General features: G+C 45.8%; 1 protein-coding gene across 1 annotated transcript in view; it reads left to right on the top strand.

The window, feature by feature from the left end:
- CACNA2D3 (calcium voltage-gated channel auxiliary subunit alpha2delta 3) overlaps positions 1-17920 on the top strand; it is a 714521-nt gene that overhangs the window by 652533 nt on the left and 44068 nt on the right. Inside the window, exons 29-32 of the mRNA XM_058678785.1 lie at positions 1688-1750; positions 5104-5174; positions 14074-14149; positions 17624-17676. Coding sequence (XP_058534768.1) covers positions 1688-1750; positions 5104-5174; positions 14074-14149; positions 17624-17676 — 263 coding nt within the window. The remainder of the gene's footprint in view (positions 1-1687; positions 1751-5103; positions 5175-14073; positions 14150-17623; positions 17677-17920) is intronic.

The following is a 17920-nucleotide window of genomic DNA, read 5'->3' as shown; positions in this document are numbered from 1 at the left end:
TAACACTAGACAAAAATCAGGAGACTAACCAGAGATATAGGTTTAGTAGTAAGACCACTAATTGGCTAGGGATGTCTAAATTAGGGGTTAATTTTATCGTTAGATATTAAGGGAGTGGCCATGATGATTTTGGGCTTCTGGGTTGCTGTGTCTGCCAGTCAGTGTCTGAAAATGGAAACCATAGTCCTACCCAACTCGCATTTACTGATTGGACGGAGGTGGACCTCCCAGTGTTCACTTGGCTGTTGCTGCAAAATGAGCAGCCTGAAATTCACATGATCAAGGATGTGGATTTGTCTAACATGAGCCAGTGTGGACTGGCTGAAACTCATCAGAGCCCTGTTATAATCTAAGGTACTGATACCTGGTGTAACTTTCTACATTGGTATCCAACAGTATAGACACCAGCCATGGGTAGCCAGGACACCCTGGAAATGTGCCTTGTGCCACTGGTGGGGCTGAATTTCCAGCTGTATTTCATTTTACACTATGAGATTGACTCCACAATGCTGTATGGTCAGGAGGAGAAAGTTTGTCAAAATTCTTCCTGGGAGCAAAGTAGACTCTGTGAACACAAACAGCCAATGAATGAATAGATTACCCACGTCACAGCGTGGGGAACACGGAGAGACTGCATGGTTTGCCAAAGCAGCCAGCTACTTTGTAAGAGGAAGCCAGCAGTGCTTTTAATTTTCTGTAGATTTTGCCAAGTCACTGTCCAGAAATAAAGGTCAAGCCCTTGAGACCAACTTTCTGCTGTCCTTTTGTGCCCAACTAAATGCAAACTCCATGTATAGGCAGATGTCCCAGAAAACACTGGCCCTGTGGTGGCCTGGAGCTAGGCAGAATTTAGCTCGGGGTAAAGATATGTTACAAATTAAATGTTGCAGTAGGTATATAAAGCTGCAATAAATAGAAACTGAGTTACATCAAGGACGGAATTAAATCTTAAATTTAAACTCCACAGTATTGTAATTAAAACTTAGCCTGTAGCAAATCATTCACTTGAGATTAAAGTAGTGTGGGGCAAACAGAGGTTCGAGTTTACCTTGCTTGCTACAATTTATAAGTCTGAGCTACCAAAAACTAACATCCCTGCCCCCAAATCCAGCTCCCAATTAAAACCACAGTTTGAAAACCTTTAGGAGGCCTGAGGGGCCCCTTCAACAGAGGTCTGCCCCTTCCCCCCGCCTCAGTCTATGAACAAATTAAAAAATATTACCTGGTCCCCTGATGGTCCTCCGAGCTGACACGGTGTTTTTATTAATACATCATTAGAGTAATGACACTGTGCCGATGTTTCGCTCTCAAAACGCCTGCACTTCAGCAGCCAAGCACATAGGTTTGGAGGCCCTTGCACACTTGATTCCTGGAAAACAGAGTTTAGATCATATAAAGAGAAAACAACAGAAAAGGAAGACCAAGTGTAATTTTGCATTTATGAATGTAGATTCTTTCTTATCCAGTCTGGGTCCAGCAAGGTTCTTTCAGTGTTTTTGTTTTGTTTGCTAATTTTGCAAAGTGAACACTGGGCTTAGCACAACAGTGACCATAACTCAACAGGGATTTCCCATTCCCTGAAGATCCCTCCCTCCCCAGACACAGCCTTGCTCAGGTTGGAAATGCTCCACCCTGCATAGATGCAGCTGGTGGGAACAAGGTTGAAACTGGTATTTTTATCTTCTAGACGGTGAACTGTTACCTCATAGACAATAATGGATTTATCCTAGTGTCTGAAGACTACATGCAGGTGAGTGACGGATTTCTAACCACTCCAAGAATGAATACCTGGGTTAGCAGGAATGAAACAGACCATGGCCAGGATTTAGAAGGGAACAGAAGGATACACACAGCTTTATTTTTCATCCCTGCAACAATGTCTCAGTTGCTTAGCCCCCTGCAGGTCCCAGGGAAACTTGCCCACCCAATAGGGGGCATTGGTGAGGGCTGGCAGAGCCCCAGACCAAGCTCTGACAGATTAAATGTCCTACTTTATAAAAGTCTTACTTTGGAGTTGTCTGGCCCATGTAAAGATTTTTTTGCCTTTTTGGGCAGCTATGGAGGTGTTTCTCCTTTTGATAACATTTCTACACGCACACATGTCTCATTTGAGGCGTTCTTTGTCATTTTGCTGCTTAGAATTCAGTGCAAAAATTACCCAGGGCTCAGGTTAGATGAGGAAATATACAAAGGCACTCCCAAAAATTTATGGAAAATCAAATCAAAATACACATTTATCTCTGTGCAAGAGCATTTGAAAGACAAACATATGAAAAGTCTTTAAAAAGCTCATGGGAAAATGCATAGTATGAAAAAACCTGGATTTATTTTTTGTGCACTAAAATGAACATTAAACTTTTTTTTTTGCTTTTATTTATTTGAAGGGAATTTGAAGGGAAAAGTGACATAGAGCGAGATCTCTGATTCACTGTTGTGTTCTCCAAAGTCTGTCAGTAACGGGGGGATGGAGAGGACCCAGGCCAGAGCCAGGAGGCTCGTACTTCATCTGGGTTTAGCAGAGACCTCAGTACTTGAGCCGTTACCTGCTGCTCCCCAGTTTGAGTGCCTGGAATTTAAACTCAGGCATCCCATCTGGGACATAGGTGTGCCAAGCAATATCTTATCTGCTCTGCCAAGCACCTGCTCTGTAAACTTTGAATTCCATTTTTCTGTGAGCTTTCTTGAAGTGACTATCCTACCCCTCACTTGATTGAGCCATATGCAGTGTGCATTTGGGAAAGAGAGATGGAAAGAAGGTAGGCTTCAGGAATAAACACAGAGGTCTGCTTGGAAATCAAAAGAGAACTGAAGTCAACAGAGGGTAAGAGAGGAATTGCCATTGTGGTTTTCTGTACCAAAACCTTTCCTGCAATTATAAATGAAAATAGCACATTAAATGAAAATCAAATTTGTTTGTATAGGCTTAGTAACAGTATAGTTGGGTGTCAAGGCAGATGTATTGTGCCCGTTCTCTTCAGTAACCAGATTTTAGGCACATCTCTTACTCCATCTGGGTTTCCAAAAAGACTTTGTGCAATGAAGATAGTAGACTGTATAAGGCTTCTTCTAACTTTAATATTTCAGGATACAAATATGTTATAATAAAATCTCTTGAATCATTTCAAGTTGTTTAATAGACAACAATGTGTGTGTGGGGAGGAGTCATTAAGGCTGAATCAATTAGCTAATTGTCCTTCAATGTGACTCCTTAGAGTTCGAGAAGTCTGATGTATTTATAAGCAGTGGCCCTAAGAAACTTGAGGAATGGTGCTTCCAGTTCCCCTCTTACCTGTGAAGTATGTTGTAATACTTTAAATGTACCTTTGGTGGGCGAAAAATTGTCCCTTTGAGACTCAAAATGACCCCACATAGTCTCTGAGGCTGACCATCACTGGACATGGGGCAGCTGAGAGCCATGCAGAGGATAAATGAATCAGTGAAGCCAAGCCGATCTCTGAGGCTCTGGCAGGTCCACTGGCCTGTGGGTAATATGCCCATTTGGCTGGAAAGTTGGGCAGAGACATCGAAGACTCTGTGGGGTGATGACCCAGGTTAATTGCTTGGGTTGGAATGAGGGTAGACTCTGTCTTTCTGCCATAACCATGGAGGCCCAAGATAGAAGCCCGATCCTCGGGTACAAACGACACAGTGAATGTGTTCCACTGGTAAGCCCTGGGCCAGCCAACAAACCATTGAAATCTGAAGGCTGACACAGCCGTGGCCACCACAGGTTCCTTCTGCATCCCTCCATGGAATCAGCCTGTACTGCTGCCCAGAGAGTCAGCCAGCCTCTTCATTCCAGGCCTGTTGGATGTTCTGGTTTCCTGCACCCCAATTAGAGTAATACGCATCTGTCAACCCGCTCCATGACCACTGGTGCAGTTGCAGACAGAAATACAAATGTCCTCCTTGTTACAGCAGTAGCATACACCCACAGAGTTCACAGAAATGTCCCATCTCCCTCTACCAAAAAAAAAAAAAAGACGTGCATCATGTTCATTCCAAGAAATGTTCTTCCCTCCTTCTCCCCTCCTTGACTCCTTGCCCTTGTATGCTCTGCCTTGCTGCCTGCAAGCTGCCACGAAGATGCTTGAGGTCCCTCCATCAGCTGCAGTGCACTTGGGGTTCAGTGAGTGCAAGGCCAAAGGAATTGGTCTAATTTGGATTCTTATTACAGTGCCCTCCACCCACCATACACAGAAACTGTAAATTTTGAAAAGCACCCAGAGCAGGGATGGAGCTTCCCTAACTGGGCTGCACAGGCTCATCCTAGGGTGCTGGCAGAAAAGTGTGTTACTCTAAGCCCTGCTCTTACCTATGGGGCACCTTACCCATGGGATACCTCCACCAGAGGGGACATGCATGGGCTATGTTCATCCTTCATTTCACCAACTCTGCAGCTCTCAACTAGCATCAAGACCTCAGATGCCTGAGCCTGGCCATGGGAAAAGATATGTAAGGACTTTCCAAGTACCTCAATGAAGACAGCCCCAGATGATCAGGGTAGGTCAGTGGAGGTCTGACTGCTTGGCCAGGCTCTCTCCTGTAGGAGCTAGGCAGTCCTATTCTTAGTATATAAATAGTCTAGCATCAAAATGAGAGTGTTTTTCTAAAAGGGATAGATGCTTTAGCTATAGGAAGTTTGTAAGGTCAATGAGGAAAGTTGCTATATTTTCCTAAACAGGTCCAGGAATTACTGACATTTTTTTTCATCCTTGCTTAAGAGGCCCTTTCCCAGCCTGTTTCTGTCAGTACGAAGTAGCTTTGTAATCACAAGGGATTATGTGCAGATTAATGCCTACTTCATCCGAAACCAGTGATGACTGGGCACGTGCGCATACGTGTGGATTTTAATGCCAGTGTTCAGCACGTGTTGTGTAACCTCCTTCCATGTGTTGAGGAAGCGTTCACATCTGGTCACTGCCTTGCTCTGTGATCCCATAACTCCCGTGACTGTTGCAATGCTCTCTGGGTGTGGGTAGCGGTAGTTCTGAGGCCTCACATTCCTGTCAGCTTGGGAACTTGGGCTCTGTGCGTCTACTCACTGCCAGGTAGGTGTATTGCTTTCTGACACTTTTGTCTGTCTGCTTTTCTTCCCCACAGACTGGAGACTTTTTTGGTGAAATTGAGGGAGCTGTAATGAACAAGTTGTTAGCAATGGGCTCTTTTAAAAGGTAAGAATTGTGTGCTCCTTACCCCGTGCCCCCTGAGAACGCTTGCCTAAACCAAACAAATCAAAGTCAGATAAAGCAAGGCGAGACCGGACCCCAGAGCTAGGTTTCACTGGTGTTCTTACTCCAACAGATCCTGCTGAAATCCGATGCCGCTTGCACATATGTTAAGAGCCCTACAGGCTTGCAATGAGTTTCCTGTTCCCTGATGTATCATCTGTTAGAGGCCAATATTTGAAGTCAGAGTCTGTGCTGTGACATATTAGGCCAGCCTTAAGTGAGCCACTGGGAAGACATGGGAACCATTTTCCTAGGGTCAGAAAGGAGACAAACCAGGACAGCAGCTCAGGATTCCAGAGTTCAGAGATAGGAGTTGATGCTGAGAGGCCTGATGTGAGGCCTCCTGATGGAGGCAAGCTTGAGTACATTGCTGGAAGAGCAAGCAGATGGTGCTGCATCCCACAGGGGGCAGACACGACTCCACCGGCTGGGAACATTCATGGAATCTTAGTAAAACTACTGTGGGTTGGTTGTTTCCTCTTGTGCAGGCCGATGATTCTGTTGGGAACACCACAGTCTATGGGAAAAGCCATCCCCTTATGAGATCAGGATGTCAGTAGGTCTCCTGGGGGCCTCCCAGGAAGAAGGGTGACATTTGAAATGGTGCTTTCAAGAACGGATTTGATGCTGTTAAATATAAAACAGCGGAAAATGCAAGGATGGACCTGCAGCTCGGTTGGGGGAGCCATTGCCCATTGGCTGCCCACGGGAAAGGCAGGGCCTCCCACCCCCTGGTTTACAACTGCCCTGCAGCAGAATGGCTAGGAAGTGTTAGCTCAGGAAATCAGACTTTTAAGCCAGTCAACGAGACCAACTGAGTGCTGTGCTGAAAGCCAGGAATTCAAAAATGATGACCCAGTTTTTGAAATTCCACAGCTTGTTTGTGCCAGAAGGGAAGAATAATAAAAAAAATGATATAAAAACCTGGCTGAATGCCAGTTCTTCTGCAATCTCTGACACACTGGCTCGCTCACAGGCCTGCTTGAAGCCAAAGCTGCCTGATTCTGTCCTAAAAATTCAAGGATGGTTCTCCTTATGAGACAGCTTGTCCACGTGCAGGAAAGCTTCTCCTGGAGCTGGGCTGTGGTTGCTGTTGAGTGTTCCATGACTTCTTTGAGCTTGCCACAGTGGCTCCTGGACAGCCCGCTCTCCTGGACACCACTGATGCTTCTGTCTCTGTGTGGATATATACATTTGTCTCACGTTAACTTGTTTTCACCCGGTGACGGGGGTAGACAAACGATGAAGAATAATCGCACACATGTTTCTTGTTGGAAAGCCTATTTTTCAACTTCTTTAGCAAACCCGGTTTGCCCCTTTTCCCTCTTGGATGTTTCAAGCTGTTGGGAAGGAGGAAGAGAAAGGTTATCATGGGATTGGAAATTTAGTCTTTGTGACTATGGGTGAAAGATAACTGGCATGAACCTAGAATTTTTTTTTTTGTTTTGGCTGTGAGAGACCAGCGTGCTCAAGAAAAAGAGAGAGAGAGAGAGAGAGAGAGCTCGAGCGCGAGAGAGCTGGGGACTTGATTTCTAAGTGACTGTTATCATATAGGAACCAGCTGATGGCCCTCCTGGGCCACGTGGAAGGTCTCCAACAGTGAGAGATGAGGTTTTATAGTCAGACAGGACTGGGTTGAAACTAGGCTCTGACAATGTCTGGTTGCAACCTTATGCCAAGCTACCTTTCCAAGGTTGTGTACCACATGGATTGGATAATCATAGCTGCTTCCAAGGGCTGCTGTCAGAGGTCATGAGAGACTAGTAAACATACATCTCGTAGCACAGTGCCTGGCGTACATGAAGGGCTCAGCCATTTGCTAGTGGCTGCTCTGAATCCCAGCTCTGTCTTGGCTTTGCTTTCTCTGCTGGGCACAAGGGAATGATGCTTGTGGATTCTCACATCTGTAACACCTGGTGGTGAGCTCCGTTGCCCTTTCCTGCACACAGTGCTTGCTCAGAGCATAGTGCTGTCGGTTCTTCTGCTCAGAAGTCTGTGTGCCACAGGCACTGAAAGGCCATGGCAGCAGGCAGTCGATGGGCACTGTGGCCCAGAAGTCATGTTCCGTGTGAAATGGTGCCTCAGCTCCCTAACAGATGGAGTCTGTAGTGTGCTTCGCTCAGAGCAAGCACAGATCAGCTCTTTGAGTTGACCCGTGTGCATCCTGCACAGTCCCAGGCTGCCACAGTATGCTTCAATTTTTTCCACTTATACTCTGTTCTCAAGACCTAGCCTCAGGCCCTGCAAAGCAGCTTTGTCAGAAAGACTGAGCTTAAAGTGAATGCCACAGCCCTCTGCCCTGCCCTCTGCCTCTCTCCGCTCAATCGTGCTTGCTGCTGCTGCTGCTCCCTAGGGAAGTGAGGCAAGACTTGCTCTTGACTTGGTCACAGGGGACCTTTCCCCAGTTGCTCTGACCACTTGCCTGGTGGTGCCTTCAGACAGAAGTGGTAACTTCTGCATCTGGGGTGCCACAGGAAAGCAAAATCCCTGTGGGCTCTTGTAAACAGAGGCGTGGCTGGAGCATGTCCACCGCAGTGTGTGCAATGATCCAGGAGACAAAATGGATCACTGTAATGGACTTGTTGGCCCAGTGTGCCACCCAGCTTCTGTATGAGCTGGTGTCCTGGGGTCACTTAACAGTCCAGTGAACATAATACCTGTGGATGCCTTCCTTTAGCACCTGCCACATGTCAGGCCCAGGGCACATTTGGCAGGTGTCGCCTCACAGGCCTTGCAGCAACTCTAAAACAGGTCTGCAGGGGACCAGCTGCAAGTGTGTAGGGCCTGGTGCAAGCTGAGAGGGTGAGTCCTGTGTTTCTGAAAGTCTCAAGTGTGTGGAAGCAACAAGAGTGGAATATTCAGTGTGGTTCCTCTGGGTGCGGGGCTGTGCTGTTACACTAGCAGGTCTGAAGCCAACCAGCCCTAGCAAATAGAAAAAGGTTTTTATATATGTGGAGATAATGAGACTTGGAAAGGTTGAGAAACTTGCCCTAGGTGCGTGCATGGCAGAGATAGATGGATTTGTATGTCTTTCCACCTGTCCCCCAGTGATCTTCCAGTGTGTGCCCTGTCCCCGGTTCTCTGTGCAGTGGTAGAGCTCTCCTCAGGTGGGTTTGTGTGGTGAAGGAGAAAAGACATTGCCTCGGCAAAGTCTGATCCGGGTGAGTGAAGCTTTCAGGCTATGGGGGCAGCTGAGTGGTAAGACAGTGTAGGTTTTGGAGCTGAAGAAAACACACTGTTGGACAAGCCAGGTCACTGGGCTTCTCTTGTTCTGCCTAGGGATGCTTTCCATCTTCCAAAGAACTTCACATTCTCCTTCATTCTCCCCCTTGAAATCTACTCAACTGGGACTCGTGCGGGACTTTGGTTTCTGCTTCTCATTCTCTTTCATATCTAAAAAACCTTGCATTGAGAGCTCGGAAAAGCCTCTCTTTCAGTGCTTTTTATGATGACACTGTCCCATTTGCTCCTAGCAAACTAAAGTCTAGTTTCAAAATCCTCTTGTTAGAATTCATCTAAGTCCCCTCCACCATCTTCTTGGCTCCCGGTGATGCAAATTCAATGCTGTCGGATATCCCAGGACAAGTGAAAAAAATACAGTAAGATTTTCCTGGCGGGTGTGCGTATGTGATACTCTGGATATATTCCTTGGTGGCACAAGGGAGCCGCCCTGCTGAGCAAGATCTGCTGGCATAGATGCATCATCTCACCCAACAGGGCAGGTGCACGGCAACTCCGTGACCCAGGGCTTCCGCCTCCCTCATTTTCTCTGTTCTCCCTTCTCTCTTTAGACTTTCAAGTCAATAAACAACATCTGAATCGATCTCTTAGAGGAAAAAGCTCCAGTCCATGTTTCTGAAATTAGTTCTTGGAGGCTCTTCCTGCACCTGCATCTTCATTTCCTTAGGGTGTGATGGGGAAGACCCACCGTCAGAGCCTTGGTGGTGGTTTACTGGCTCACAGAGCCTCTGGCGTTGCCTGTGCCAGAGCAAAACACCAAGCATAGAGATGGAAAGAACAAGACCCAGGTCTAATCCCAGGCAGGGCATCCTTCTACCACAGATTGCTGCTCAGATAGCAAATACCTTGAGAACCAGGAGCTTTTCCACTCCCATTCCCACCCCTGCTCCCTCTGTCCTCCCCACCTGAGTCAGAGCTCAACCAGGTTATGTTGTGGTGTGCTTCAGCCTGCACATAAAGAGCAAGTGGTTAAAGCGGAAAAGGGTGGCCTCTAAGGTACTGGAGCCATAGAGATTAAAGAGAAAACCCACTGAGTGCAAGATGAAGCCCAAGGAAGAAGGTAATGGCCTTGAAAAGCAGGGAAAGTCACTAATCTTCACTGAGGCTGTTGCTTTTATCAAACACTTAAAGCCTTACCCATATGCTTTTACGTTTTTGTTTTTCATGTAGGTAACACCCAAGTGATTTTGAAAAAGCCCAAGGATCTAACATTTTCTTTCTTATGCTGTGCCTGGTTGCAACATGCCTGGGGTTCACCCCTCCGAGCCACTTGCACCACTCATAGGGCCTGGCAAATGTCTTCACATATTCACGAATCTGGTGGAGTTGATTAGAACTTCTGCTACTTAATTCACCTTTCTGAAAAGTCACACATCCCAGTAGAATTCCAGCCTTCAGCCATTTCTCCTCAACCCTTTAGGGTAGGGCTGCAGACTTTCCTTGTGGGTTTTTTTTTTTTTTTTTTTGCCAATCACATTACATTTCAGCAGGTATCCCAGCCATGGAGGGTATAGAAAGTGCTGAGTGGGAGATCTGTTAGATTTGAATGGCTGCTCTCCTTTCTGCTGACTGCCTCACCAATGTCTAATATTCAGTGGCTCGTGTAATGCACGGAATGGCTTCTTGGCTCTCCATTGACCTGACCATTTCCACAGATGTACCATTTTGTCAGAAGTGGTGTTGAAGGGAACAAGGAGACAGATTGGCTTGGACAACTGTTTCTGGGCCAAAGTTTCTGGAATGCACACAGAGTCCAACAGACCACCTCGTAAAATCCTAAAGCTGCAGCTCGTGCACGCCCTCTCACACCAACCACAATGACTGTCCTATCCCTCGCAGCAGCAGACTCTTGCTAAAACCTAACAATAGGATAAGGCATCATCTAAGACAGTTATTAGGTGGTATCCCAATTAATCTCTGTAGCACCTCTAACGAAGTAACTACTGTCATTGTTTCCACTGACCTAAGAATAAAGAACAAGAAAGGTAGAGGCTTCCAACATTCTAGTAACTTGTCAGGTTTACCAAGAATGAGTAAAGGAGATGGAATTGAAGCCATGTTTCGGGATTCCAGAGGATGTTTCCCTAATCACCACTATCCATTTCCGTAGTTGATGCAGACTAAAGTATCTCATGCAGTTTTCCCCCCACCTTCATGCCTATTGTATCTTAGGAGATAAAATCTTTGAGCCCAGCATGGATTCAGTGCATTGGCTGGGGGCTGTTTTGCTACAAACAGTTGGAAAATTCAAAACAATAAGAGCTTAAAGAACATAAAATTACTTTTTCTCTTCTTTGAAGGAAGTCTGCAAATGCCAATTTGGGGGCCTCATCATAGTAACCCCAGACTGAGGACCACAGATTTTTTTCCCCTAATTTCCTTAAGTTCAGCTCATGGTCCAAGATCAGTGCTGAGCTTCAGCTGTACAATCTTGAGTCTAGTGTGGCCGGTGTAGGAATCAGAGCTTCAAAAGACCCAGGAGGCTAATGTCAAACTTCTTTATTAAAACTCATTGTAATCAGTGAATAGGCTTATCAAGTAGCCACCCAGATACATTGCTCTAATTGCATGAGCACACCTCACTCACCAAGGAAACTGGGAAATGTGGCTATTGGAAAGCAGGGTGTGTGCTTACAAAAATGAGGTGCTACTGGACATTAGTACGCATTTCTGGCAGAAGTGTTTCAAGTCTTCCTGCTCTTTTGGTCTGGGTGAGATGCTGATGGAATCAGCAGCTATGGCTTTGTGCACGAATAGCATCTGTCCTTGGAAAGTGTTGATGGATGCTGGGAGATCTGCTGCCGAGTCTCCCAAAGGAACGAATGAGACCCTGCATGGCTCCGACATGTTTTGTTCTGGGATTCTGGCTGCTGCGACCACACGGATAAATGTCTCTGGCTGTTGCAGCGATGGCCAGTCAAAGCACTCCAGGGCTTTGCACTGCTGGGACATGAGCAGGGAGCCACGTAGGCAAAACAGACGATTTGGATTCACCTTGTGGAGCACAGAGTAACAGCCGAGCCACTAATGTAGCAGTCAGCGAGGACTTCCATGACAACAATGCCTTTGCTAAGCCTTTCCTATATTCTTGCCTCAAGCCCTTCCAGTTTCGAAGCTAAAAGCTGCCCCTCCCCCCGACAACATGTTCTACTTCTCAACACAGTATACTTTTTTTTTTTTACCTGCTAGCTTAGTGTGCCATTTTGCCCTTCAGACTGCTAAGGTTCAGAGTTGTGTATGTCCTATGATGAGTCTCTAGGTCGGTGCCTCCCTGTCCTCTTTCATCTTTTTTTTTTTTTATCCTTAGGGACATAGGGGAGGATTGCATGAGTGTTTTACAAACCTTAAGCTGTTTCGAGATTCGTTTTAGGTCAATCCTTCAGCAAAACTTAGCACAGTGAGTCACTGTAAGTAAATCATCTGGTCTTCTAGCACGCAGTAGGTATTTAATGTTGATCCTTGCAGTTGCTCATCAGCCCAAATTAACTGAGCTTAAGCTTTTTAAAACTCCACCTGCCAATTCTTTGAAGAAGTATTTTTGTTTTCTTTTGTTTTGATTATGATATTTTGTCTGATTGGAAAAGAGCAGTATCAGCAAAGTGATCTTAAACGAGTCTCAATGTCCTAAGCCTGGCGCCCAAGCCCTGCTCAGCTCGGGAGTTAAAGGCTGGCTAGTCTTTGAGCAGCCGCTTCAGAGAGCACGTCTGCCGTTGGCCAGTGTTTCAGAGAGATCCCTCCAGGAGGCACAGTGATGATCATGCCCAGGACTCGGGAGGTCTGGAGCTTCGGGTGTAAAAGGAGGGGCTGGTGATGATGTCATAGGGCTTAAAGCGTGCTGTCCTGGGCATCCATTCCCACTGCTGAGCGCAGCTTGTGGGCTGCACCAATCCGCTTGGGTACAACTCTTCTGGCCTTGTTTTGGAGCCAGCAGAGCAGGGTACAGGTAGCCACAAACGGAGTTTTTAAAACAGCAACAGCACATCTTCTAAAAGAATTGTCTGGTAGGCTGTCTTCTGTAACATGTGGATAAAGCAGTTTGAACATGCAGAGGACAGGGGAGGCTTGTAAGTGTAACCTCCTCAATGGCCAGAGTCTCTGGCAAGCCTCCTTTTGAAATGAAAGATGGGAAGCCTGGCCCTGGGAGTAGGGTGGGGAGTGGAGAGGTGGGACTGGCCCAGAACAATTTCATTTAGCCCCAACATGTAATGCCTTTGGAAATGCTACAAGCTGAGGGTTGAGGTTTGTGCCACCCATCTGTCACGGTGCTGACGTGGCCAGGGGTGCTCACAAGCCCAGTCAGCTGGTCCACTTACTGCTCATCAGCCTCTGCTCCCACTCCACCCCCACCCACAGTTTGGGTTGAAAATTGCTTCTGGACTTGTCATGAGGCCTTATCTTGGGCAGTGTGTCCTGTGACATTCCAGTAAGATGCCTGGATGGGGCAATGATGCTGAGATTGCAAGCATGTCCCAGAATCTGTCAGAGCCTACCCTTCAGCAGAAAGCAGGTTGAGATAGATTCAGCTTGGTCCTCAAATAATTTGGGTTCTGCCACTGGTTGGCTGCATGACCCTGGGCACAGTGTTTGGCCTGGCTGAAAAATTGGCTTGCTCCTCTGTGAAATGGGGCTGCTTGGAATCTGTCTTGTACAGATGTGCTTAGGGATGGTGTCCTGCTAATGGTTGTGAGAGTTTAGTAGATATCCGTTGTTGTTATCCTGGGCCTTGGCAAAGAAGCCCATGGACAAACATTCCTGCATTATCACTTGATAACCACAGCAGGGCTCTTGAGAGTGCCTGGTTCTGTACTTACAAGCTTGGATTTTATAGTGTGTTGTGTGTGCCAATGAGCTAGGAAAACCAAGAGGCTTGTCTGTCCTCCAGCAAGCTGGGTAAACACTGGGTTGATGCCCATTGTAGTAAACACCACTACTACTAATTAACAATGGCAATGAAAAACATACTAATGATTATATCAGCAGTAGCAGCCCTGCCTTCTGTTGCATGCCTCCTCTGTGCCAGGTATCATGTTAAATGCAACACATCAGTAAGGTTCCTTTAACCCTTGCAACAGCCTTCTAAGTTAGCCACCTGGCTTCAGATCAGCTCAGCTCCGGCCATTGTGGCTACTTGGGGAATGGACCAGTAGATGGAAGATCTTTCTGTAAATCTGACTTTCCAATAAAAATAAATAAGTCTTTAAAAACTAAAATTAAAAAAAAGAAAGAGAAGCTTGCCTTAACCCAAAGTGACCCCAATCTTTACCAATATGATCCAAAGTAGATTCCAGCCAGGACCTAGATCCACTTCAAAACCCCATCATCCTTTGGTCCTTGCTGATCATCCTCGTTCAAACCTAGTGGTTGCAGCAAGCTAGGGGGTTTCTCATCTTCTGTACCTTCCTGGCACCTGCATTTCCTTTGTGCTTCACATTCCAAGTGACAGCATGACTGACTGCCAGGTCCTCATTTGTCTCTCCTTGTTAGTTAGGTCTACACCAGACTTGTCACCACTCCTGACAACGGTGACACTCACTTTGTTGGTCCCAACATTCTTTGATGCCTGAGTCTCCTCATTTTCTACAACTTGTCTCCTTTCCTACAGGATCACCCTGTATGACTACCAAGCCATGTGCAGAGCCAACAAGGAGAGCAGCGACGGTGCCCATGGTCTCCTGGATGTGAGTACAGGGATGGTGCCCAGTGCAAAGTTGCTGGGTTTGGTCTTTCTGTCCCTGTGAGCTTTGCTACCTCTGTGTAGTAGGCAAGTGCATTGGTTTCAAAAGCTGTGAATGTTCAAAAGTGTTTTTTGAATTTATTGAAAATGGCCTTTGCTTAGACCCAAACCCAGTGATGATGAGAATGGAAAACAGACCTAAAGGATTGCACGCATAGAGGCAGCAGGTTCTTTCAGGTGGAAATAAAAAGGGAGTTTGATCAATTCTCTCACCCTCATTGAGCTTGTCATTCACAGAAAACTCTTTGTAGCAGCACTCATGGACCATAAACTAATCCGTGCAGTGAGACTGCCATTGGGTCCTGCTGTTACAGCATTGCTTCCCTGGGAGCTGATAGAGTTGGTGATATCACCCTTGAGGATCAGTTAACACAGCTACTGTATCAGTGGAAATGGGCCTTCAAATGTCCAAAAACTATTACAGTTTGGTGCCAGTTAAAAATATAACTTGCAGCATACAAACCATGTGAATTTGTGTACAACGAAGTACAGAACCAAGCAAAATAAACTGGGCCCCACGTGATGGCTCAGTGCTTAAATCCTCACCGTGCGAGCACTGGAATCCCATATAGGTGCCAGTTCATGTCCCAGCTGCTCCTCTTCCCGTCTAGCTCCCTGCTTGTGGCCTGGAAAAGCAGGAGAGGATGGCCCAGGGCTTTGGGACCTTGCACCCACATGGGAGACTCAGAGGAGGCTCCTGGCTTTGGATCAACTCAGCTCTGGCCATCGTAGCCATTTAGGGAGTGAAACAGCAGATGGGGGATCAATGTTTCTCATCTCTGTGGATCTGCCTTTCCAATAAAAATAAATCTTTAAAAAAAAATAGACTGTATTTTGTTGCGTTGACGAAATCATCTATCCCAGAAATGAGCCAGTGGCTGACTCTGAGAAGCTCAGGAGTCTTTGTTCACCAGCCACCGCTGACTAATGGACTGTCTCTTCTACCACACACGGAAGGGGAGCAGCCTGGATCAGCCAGGCTCAGGGCCTCTTAAGTGATGATCATCCAGTCAACTGGCACATGATGCAGATCAGTCAGTCAACCAGGCTTGTGTCAGTGCGCAGCACACGTGAGCCAATCGATGGTAGTGACATTGAACAGATACCCAGTTCAAGCAATCATGCACTTTAAACATCCAATCAGCACGAGTCACATTCCACCTAGCAGAGAACAGCAGAACCAGGCAAAGAGGACCAGTTTACAGGATTCTGTTTACAGAAAACAATGTGGTTCAGTCAGCATACTGCTTACTGCCTGAGCTGTGAAAGAAAAGCAAGCTCTTATAGAATGAGACAAGCACTTGCACTTCTCTTTGGGGACTTTCCGACAACCCAAGGCTATGGCAAAGGTCAGGTTATTGACATGTCCCAGAAGTGTTTCGGAAGACCTAGCCTTACTGTTGCCATTTTCTGTTGTCCGGGCTGTCACAACTTCCATATGGTCTCATGTATGCGTAGACATACGAGGGGGCCTCCAAAACTCAAAGAAAATCCGTGTGTGGGCTCCAAAAGTGTTTTGCACCAAAATAAACTCATCTTTTAATTCTGCTTTTCAAGAACTTCTGGAAGCCCCCTCATTTAACCCTTATAAACATTAACATTTTGTAGACAGTGAAAATTAACCTAAAGTTTGGCTTAAAACATGTCATTTGAAAGCCATTTTGGTTTTGTAATACATATGCCTTCTCATTTGTGGATGCAAGGTTTAACAAGGGGATTGCAGTATTTAACACAGTTCTCCTGCATTGAAGGGACAAGAAAAAAAAATTCGGAGTTGGAAAAGTTCTAAAAGGCAACTAAGATGTGAGAATTTTGGCAAATACTGCATTTTTGGACTGTATCTTTCCTAACCTAATGTCTGGACCTTAGCATAAATATTTTCAGCTTTAAAATGTTCCCAAGATATGTTATTATCATTAGGCTTAAAGGCTTCAGTGGTTTTATCCTTTTGAATGATAAGGTGCATTGAAATTTTTAATCCCATATTTACATAATCCCTCTGCTCCTATATTGAGCCACTGTCTGGCATGCAATGCTTGAGTGCTTCTCCCCCTGGCCTCAGGGGGAGCTGCTGGTATTTCCTAAATCCCATATTCAGTCTCTCCTCTTGGGCCCACACCATCCATCCCAGCAGGTACAACGACACAGAATTGTCCCAAGGCCTGGCCACCATCTTCAATGGAAGATGATGGTTTCTCAAACCATGAGGACACCTAATGGCAAAGCTATAGGGCTGCAAAGTTTCATTTGGTTTTAGTGAACAGTTAACATGTCCCACCTTCTCTGCCCGTCACCCTGGGGTCTTGGCACCCTCTGAATCAGAGAACAAGGGAGACACCAGCTGATGAAAGCCTGTTGGCCCAGGAACAACCCCAGTGGGTGATGGTTGCTGCTACTGTTCTCATTTACTTTCTGATCTAAAGTAGGAAGGTTTCAAAAATGGCTGGAAAGATACAAACTCATTCATGTTTTATTTAAAGCTGCACAATTCCCATAGTCCCAGTTCCAGTTCTAAGGATGAAAATGTTTAGAAGATAGGATTAACAGCCATGGTTGCAGAAGCCAGGGTTTGGCATCCATTTCAGCTTTCTGATACCTTAAGGCAACCACAAAAGGTCTGGGAGCTTTCTGAACCCAACATGTGCCCCTCGGCATTGCCCATGCCACTGCCTGCCTCCCAAGCCTACCCAGTACTGGCATACCTAGGAAGGAACAGCCAACTGTTGGGGGAGGCATGCTGTTTCCCAGAATCCAGGAAATCGAATTATCCATATAGGAAATATCACAGTAAACAATCCAACTTTTTTTAAATCAAAATATTCGGAAATAAAGATTAGGCTTTCAGTGCCTTCTTTTATGGAAAGAAGATTTTCTGCAAGGATACAATCACATTTATATGGCTACCTTTTTTTTCGTTTTGAGGCCAGATATGTAAGCGTGAGAGAAGACAGCCTAGATCCTACATAATTCCTGGAAGGCATGACAATCAAGTGTTTGCAAATTTTGCTGATTTGAATGAATGACACGTGGTGATGCAAAGCAGGGAATCACCTTTCCTGTGAATTACCATTTGAAATTAGTTACGTGATGTCAGCCCCTGCACATTAGGCTTCAAAATATTAGTCCCCGGAGGATAAAGCTTTATGTGCCGTTTGCTGAACTTCCTGTCTCCTCCCACTGATAAGCCTTGTGTTACATCATGTTTATTTTACTTGTAAATCACATCTCACTACAGGGGAGTTCAAAGTTTTCAAATGTTAGTCTTGGGATATAGTATCCCCAGCCGTTCTCTTCCTTTAGTGAGAGCCTCACTGTGCACATGATATCCATCTCTAGAAGAATAACATTGTCTTTGGGTAAAGCCTTAAGTTAAACTGCGACCTTTGTGGGTGATACTTGGTTTCCTTCTCGTTTGCAGCCGTACCATGCCTTCCTCTCTGCAGTAAAATGGATAATGACAGAACTTGTCTTGTAAGTACGATTTGTTGCATGTTTTAAAAAGCACCGTTTTTCCTTTTCCAGTGACGAAGTGGATGGAGAGACTGGGTGTGATGCTTTCAATAACCACCGAGTTCTTAGTACTCAGAGATAACCTCATTGACCATTTCAAAATATTAAATATGGAATTAAAAAAGTGTAGACTGTCTTTCATTAAGTTCTTCATGTTGCTCTTTATGCGCTTATGTCATTGTTGAGCAGACTCGCAGCTTTCAAT

This window comes from Ochotona princeps, chromosome 21 (genome assembly GCF_030435755.1).
Source record: "Ochotona princeps isolate mOchPri1 chromosome 21, mOchPri1.hap1, whole genome shotgun sequence".
Lineage (NCBI taxonomy): Eukaryota > Metazoa > Chordata > Mammalia > Lagomorpha > Ochotonidae > Ochotona > Ochotona princeps.
This window is presented reverse-complemented; position numbering and strand designations above follow the sequence as displayed.